Raw genomic sequence first — 7,393 nt, 5'->3', positions numbered from 1 at the left:
AAAGATATGAAAAATGCATATATATGTGTGACTATGACGCGTCCTAAAGATACGACGCGTCCTAGTGAAGGACATATTGACTATAATAAGGATTGTGAGGAAAACATGAGTGACATGCTAACAATGTCTGTCACAAATATTACGGGAAGACGTGCCCTGAAATTAAGGCGCGCCCAAAATAAAGACATATATATGCAGGAAACACCCGTAAATCAGATTAAGTTTCGCGTGTAAAAGGAAAGACAAACATACGCGTGACGCGTCAAATAAACATGACGCATCCTACAAATGTCGGTGAGTTGGTACTTTTAAAAATGAGAAGCTAATTCTGTAGCTTTGGACGCATCCAATAAGTATGACGCGTCCTCTCTCATATATACTTACCTTGTTCTAAGTCAATTTGCTTACTGATGTCAATCTCGACTACTTCTGCGTCACTAAAGCCCCTGGCTTTTTCGGAGGCTGTGAGAACAGGTTTTCCATTATGAAACTCACAGAACTTGCAGACAGAGCCAACCCGCGCAGATAACGCGCCCACCAGTTTGAGGTTATCTTCTGTGATCATGTCTTTGAGGTTGAAGTGTTTCCCAGCATACTGGAGTACTTTATCTGCTCTCTTCTTTCTTTTTCCTGTTAATTCCTTTTGAACTCTCTTGTCTAAAGATGAAAAAATGAGGACTTGTTAAAGGAAAAGGGAAATTTGGAAAAAAGAGGACGGGTCCAGAGTAAAGGACGCATCAAGCCTATGAGGACATGTTTTGGAAATCACTTACTTGGTTCTAAGTTGAAGCGAACTCATGTTCTCTTGACGTCATAGACGTAGAAGAAAGGTTCCTTCCAATCCTTCTCGTGGCTGATCTTGCCTTCATTGAATCCCTTGTTGTTCAGCCACTTATTGACTATAAGGAAATGGTAGCCAGGGATTGATTTTCTGATGCTGTAGAAGAAGCTAAATTCCTTCATGGAGGGCGCGCCCAGTCCAAGATTGTGGTACATGATGTGCAGAGCCCATGCTAGTTTGTACGAGTTTGGAGACAATTGAACCGGGGCAACGTCATACCATTTTAAAATCTTTTTGATGTATGGGTGCAGGGGCGCGCCCACGCCTAGAGAGATCAGTTTTGGTGTGAGCACCATTCTAGGGATCCTTTGATTCCCAATGTTGAAAATGTGTGGCCTTATTGTACGAAGAGGACGCGCCCGGATGCCCTCCATGTCGTAGTATTTCATGTGCCACTGAATTTCCAAGTTAGTTACAGTGGAGTCAAGGGCTACACAAGCTAGTTTGCTTTCTTTTTTCCTTCGGGCATTTTTCTCTGCCTCAGTTAGAGCACCAAGCTTTGTCCTGTCACAATCCACTTCAACATCTGAGGGTTCCCAGTGTTCGAGAGGTGGATCAGATTTTTGAGGAGACACGGGATACTTTTCAGGATCAGGAATCCTCTTTTCAAACTCACTTACGCTGAGAGGGGACGCGTCCTGAGAAGGAGCCACGTTCTGTGAAGAAGATGCGTCCTGAGAAGCCGACGCGTCCTGAGTAGGGGACACGTCTTCATCTGAAGTAATCATGCGTAGAGGTTGTTGGCTGCTGGTGGGTACAATTTCATCATTCGTCCAATCTTCGATAGCAGCCCTAACATTGAGAATTGGAGTTTTTTTTCCTTTGAATCCTTTCTTTTTCATTCTAGAACTTATGGGGATGTGATCCATATAATCGGAACTGGAATCAGACATTATAGAAGTCTTTGATTTGAGAGACTCGAAGACGCGTCTTTCTGCTTCAAGGAAGGAACTCGTATTGTGAAATTCAGGGAAATCAGATTTGAAAGAGATCAAGTGTGGGGAGTAAATCCCAAGGCGTTTGTTGAGAACTTTGAATGGATGAAAAGGTGACGAAGAAGACGCGTTCTCCAGCTGTAAAAGAAGGAAGAAAAACTTGAGGACGCGTCCACATAAAAAAAAGAATAGAAGAGAAAAATGGGAAGATACTGGAAACGTATGAGGACGCGTCCTAAGAATCTATCGCAGGAGACGTACTACGATGACGCGTCCTAGTAAGGAACTGCCTCTATATGACCTTTGGTTAAAACAACTTAAACACGTCTTAAACGAGACGCTCCCTTTGAGGATGACGCGTCCTAAATTAGTGAAATACATGGGAATTCTAACCGACTATTAGCAATTTGGGGAAAATATAATAAAACCCTAAAAACATGTAACTAAAGAATCAAAAGAGCAGAATATGGAGATTTATTTTATATACACACATACATACACGACAAAAGTGAAGAACAGTTCATGAGAGCATGAGGAATATGAACGGTTTTTTGCTCACTAAAGCCGATTTACTCAACCAAATGAAGAAATAAAAGAAGATTCACGTACCTCGTAAGTTAAGGGTTGGATTAAGCTAAATAAATCGGGAAATGGCCGGTGGATTCGTCGGATTTTCGGATTTAGCTTCTTGCAGCAGCGTTAATGGCGGTTTTTGGAGAGAGAGAAAAGGTAAAGTAACATTGTGGGAGGGGAAGATATTTATAGAAAAAGATGGCTGACGTGTACAAGATAGCTGTTATACAACGGTCGATCTTGAATGACTGAAGAGTTGACGCGTCCAGGAAATAGGACGCGTCCTCACGGACCTATGCAAATTTTTATTTGTGGTCTCTGAATAAAAATTCCAATTTTATTTTCAACTGTAAATGAAATTTGGGGGTAGTTGTTATGCCCAAAATTTGGCATTAGATTGACTCGGGTCAAATGTGGATTAAGTACAGTCAAAACCGGTTTTGCATTATAAAATGTAAGGACGCGTCCAGGCAATGAGGACGCGCCCAGGGTCTTAAGAAGATGTTTTATGGTCTGGTGATGGCGAAGATTGGGAGTGCATGATTAGGGAAGGACGAGCCTAAGCGTTGTGGACGCGTCAATCGTGGTGAAAGTACTTGGAAAATGTGGTCTTTTGGAAATGGAAGCTGGAGGACGCGCCCGTCCCTATTAGGACGCGTCTTGTCGCTGTAGCATGCTGTAAGAAACGGTTGTTGAAGAAACAATGCTGGATTTATAAAGATGAGGACGCATCTAGGGTCTTAAGATGCGTCATGTGTTTGGTCAATACACTTTCAATGGTGACTTCAGGACAAAGCTTGCGTGGAGAGGAGCAATGAAGATTGTTTTTACTAACGTATTTGTTGTAGGTACTCTTTGAAGAATTCCCTCCTTGAGACGGTCAAGGAGGGGGATGTCCGTGAAAAGCTTGAAGGTCTCCAGGGGTATGCCTGATGATTGAAGGCCTCCTCCTGTATTCAACGGGTGTCCTCGTTGGGGATGTGGGTTTAACATTGGTGTGTGCTTTGGGAACTCTGTTCTTGTATTCAACGGGTGTCCTCGTTGGAGAACTTTGGAGTCATCCTGCACTTTGCACCCAAGAGCTTGGGATCACCTGTCCTGTTATCTGGTGGGTTATCCTCATTCGGGGGACAGGGATGCGTCCGGCACTTGGGGTGAACCGTGACTATACCTGCGTCCGTAAATCAAGGGAGATAGCTGTAGCAGAGTGTTATCCTCGCGCAGGGAGATGCACTATCCGTGAAGTCCTGCGATTACGGATGAGCCTTGGGCCTTCGCGGTTGGGCCTCATAGTTGGACATTCCTAAAGCTAGCGGAGGACGGACTTTGGATGGGCTTCTACCGGGCCTAGGAATAAGAAATCTAAACCCATTAGATTTCTTGTTCCACAAGAACTACGTCAGGCTTGATCCCTATATAAAGGGTACGCAGGCACATTGAGGGGGTAAGAGGTTGAGAGCTGAAAAGGAGCCACCACTTGTCCTAATCAATCTCAGCCACCAATTAACACACAACCACCACACACCGCTTGATTTTCCGGCGAAGAACCACCATCATAGATCTTAATTCTGGCGAGAAACCTCAAATTTTGTTGTTACCAGATTCCTCCGTCAACATTCTTGAATTCAACAATCTCTATTATACCGTTATTATTTATCTAATGTTCTCATGTTTTTTTTAGCAAGGTTGATGCTTTGTTGGATACGATTAAAAAAGAGGCATTAAGGTGGAAACAAAGATATTCAAATGACGGTTTCAACTACATGGATAAATGGAAGTAATTTAAGAATCCTTAGAGCATCTCCAAGGGAAGTAACTATAATTATTAGCTAAAATTATATAAAATTGATATTATGTAAAATTTATTGAACCTATAATTTTTTTTTGCATTAATGATATTAGCTATATTTAAATTATCAACACTAATATTTATAATGACTATCTTTTGATTAGAAAAAGGATTGTGAAAGAAATATTAATTATTTTTTATTTAATACAAGTGAAAATGAATTATACAATTCGTAAAAATATATTTAATAATATTATTGTAATATTTAAACATGTGAAAAATTAGTTATTAAACATTGCTTATATATTCCAAAACATTTGCTAACTTTTTATTATAATAGTTTATTAGTAAATTTTATATAAGTAATATAAATTTGGTTAACACTAAAAGAAAACTTATATTTTTTCGGGTAAAATATTTTAAAATGTACACTTGACAATACATTCATTATATATATATATATATATAGAGAGAGAGAGAGAGAGAGAGAGAGAGAGTCAAATTTTATAAAACTCACGTTTTTGTTGAATAATACGGAAACCACCTATGTTCTACAATCAAAACATTGTGAAATATATTATTTTGTGAAGTATAGTTTAAGAATATCACTAATTCATTAAAATTATTGAAAATTATTTAAGTTTAATAAATATAATGTGTATGTTCTACAGTTTGAACAAATATTCTGCAAACTAAACATGTTTCATAAAATAAAATATTTTGTAATGTTCTACATGCCTACATGGATGATATTCAAGATTTTGAATAAAATAATGATCTTTGTAAAACATAATTCACAAAACAATACATTTTGCAATATTTTTATGCAAGATTTTAGTTGCAGAACATAAATGGTCTCCATAGTTTCCAACAAAAACGTGGTCTTTGTAAAAATTGACTATATATCTATAATTATATATATATATATATATACTATAAATATCAAATTATAAATGTTTATATACATGTACACTTGTTAGGTTAAAGCGCGAGCTTGCATTGTTAAGTTTTGGAAGGAATTGACGGGGATTTGATATAGATGATAGCCTTTTATTCAATATATATAACGTAAGTATTATTAAGAACCCGATTGATAAGTACACTCCAAGATGCAAAAGGCCTACGGTAATGATTATAATTTTGCTAAAACATAAGTTTAATTTCAAAGTTTTTTTTTGAAACAAATGTACTTGCTTATATTAAAATTCATCCATCGAAAGATTACATAAAATCATATCAGGAGTAGTATCATGCCAGTCCCTCAGACCTGGGTTAGAATATGCAGCTCGAGCAAGACTATGAGCCACACTATTCGCCGATCTAGGAACAAAATCAACTAACACTTCATCATAGTGTTTAATCAACTCACTACAATCCTCTACTATCGTGTCAAAACACGATTTGCCTCTTGGTCCGTAGAACGCATCAACTAATAATTTAGCATCATACTAAAAAATACACTTTGTTGTTGTCCAGTTCTTGACCCATGATAGCGCTTCCCTCATGCTAAGTGCTTCTGCTTCTCTAACACTCCTTCCACCTTGAATTGTATTCATTTGTGCTCGCATGAATCTGCTCTCATCATCCCGTATCACACAACCAACCCCTATATGATCACTTCCTAGATGATACACAACATCTACATTAATCTTTATCCACCCCTCTGGAGGTTTGCACCATGAAGAGTTTCTTGTTATGGTTTTGTCTGATCCCTTTACTGCGATCGTCTGAGCTTGATTCCAATCAACTAACATGTTCAAGGCCATCGTTTTAACTCCAAAAACTGACATGTTGATTCTCTCCCAAACCCACTTATTGCGCCGTGACCATAATCCCCAATAAAACAAACCCACCAGTGCACATTGATCAGTTCTGGCAGTAGTAAATACCCGTTTTAACACCTCCGTCGCTGTATCCATACTTCCAGCAAAAACTATATTCCCAAGTCCTGTACTTTACCATAGCTCTTGGGCAAAACAACATTTGAACAGAATATGAGCTGCATCTTCTGCATAAGTATGACACAAGGTACAAGTTGCTGGTATAGCTACTTGTTTGGTATCAAGCCAGCTGCTGTTGGAAGCACATCCCTCGCCACTCTCCATAAAAAATTCGATACCTTCCCTGGTAATTTTAATCTCCATACCTTATTCCAAAATTTCTTCTCTTGACACTGATATTCCCCCCGTAGTAATCTATAACAGCTACGTACAGAAAAATCACCCTTATTCTCTGGAAACCAATACCAGGAATCGTTTTTACTCCTTATAGGAATCGGGACTTAATATATATAAGAGCTTTATCACACTTATTACATAAATCGTTTAACACTTCCCCATCCCAGTTTCGACCTTCAGCATCAAATAATCTATCTACTGTTGCATCTGCCAGCTCTGGGTATTTCTTACTTGTGAGATATCCATTGTTCGCACAAGGTAACCAAGGCACCTGCCAAACTTTGGTGCCCTTACCATCTCCTATCCGTTTTCTGCATCCTTGTTTAATCACTGCTTGGGAGGCAACTATACTACGCCACACGTAACTCGGACTATCCCCTATAGAAGCATTCAGAAAATCTGAATTTGGATAGTATCTGGCTTTCATCAACTGAGTCACCAATGGATTTACATTATTTATCAAACGCCACACTTGTTTTGCTAACATTGCGATGTTGAATTTAGACAGCTTTTTTAAACCCTAGCCCTCCTTCCTCTTTCACCACACAAAGTTTATCCCAAGATAACCATTTTATTCCCCCAGTACCCCCTGCACCACACCACCAAAATGCATTCATCCTCTTTTCAATTCTATCTGTAATCTCCCTTGGGATTTGGAACAAGCTCATCCAGAAATTCGGTATAGTTTGAGCAGCTGATTTAAGTAAAGTAACCTTACCCGCAATCGAAATATTTTGATTTCCCCAGGCCTGCAGTTTTTGCTCAATCTTATCAGCCAGAAATCTGAATGTTGCTACTTTACGTCGCCCTACCGTCATTGGCATGCCCAAGTATTTGCCCGAGCTATTCACTTCCTTGACACCTAGCTGATCGCAGACTCCCTATCTATTCTCTTCACTCGTATTTGGAGAGAATACAACTGTGGATTTGTTAAAATTAATCACCTGACCTGAAATATCTTCATATCTTTTCAGTATTCTTTTCATCACACTGGCCTCCGACACCACTGCTTTGAAGAAAAAATAGCAGTCGTCTGCAAATAAAAGGTGTGAAATCGTAGGAGCTCCGCATGTAACTG

The 7,393-nt window shown here is 39.1% G+C and overlaps 1 protein-coding gene across 1 annotated transcript; it reads right to left on the bottom strand.

Moving 5' to 3' along the window:
- Nucleotides 1-5,337: 5,337 nt before the first annotated feature.
- Nucleotides 5,338-6,802, bottom strand: LOC141711212 (uncharacterized). The gene is made up of 4 exons (XM_074513624.1): nt 6,454-6,802; nt 6,285-6,342; nt 5,668-6,091; nt 5,338-5,586 (listed from the first exon to the last, which is right to left on the bottom strand). The coding sequence occupies exons 1-4, from the start codon at nt 6,800-6,802 to the stop codon at nt 5,338-5,340; spliced, it is 1,080 nt and encodes a 359-aa protein (XP_074369725.1).
- Between the last annotated feature and the right edge of the window lie 591 nt (nt 6,803-7,393).

This window comes from Apium graveolens, chromosome 1 (genome assembly GCF_009905375.1).
Source record: "Apium graveolens cultivar Ventura chromosome 1, ASM990537v1, whole genome shotgun sequence".
Classification (NCBI taxonomy): domain Eukaryota; kingdom Viridiplantae; phylum Streptophyta; class Magnoliopsida; order Apiales; family Apiaceae; genus Apium; species Apium graveolens.
Note: the sequence above shows the minus strand (reverse complement) of the source record. Positions and strands in the feature narration are given on the sequence as shown.

Excerpts from the sequence above, each read along its gene's own strand:
- LOC141711212 (XM_074513624.1), bottom strand. The coding sequence starts at position 6,802 with ATGTTAGCAAAACAAGTGTGGCGTTTGATAAATAATGTAAATCCATTG. Across the intron at positions 6,343-6,453 it reads GGAAGTGTTAAACGATTTAT|CTGTTATAGATTACTACGGG; the intron begins GTAATAAGTGTG and ends TTCTGTACGTAG. Across the intron at positions 5,587-5,667 it reads CAATTCAAGGTGGAAGGAGT|TATGATGCTAAATTATTAGT; the intron begins GTTAGAGAAGCA and ends TGTATTTTTTAG.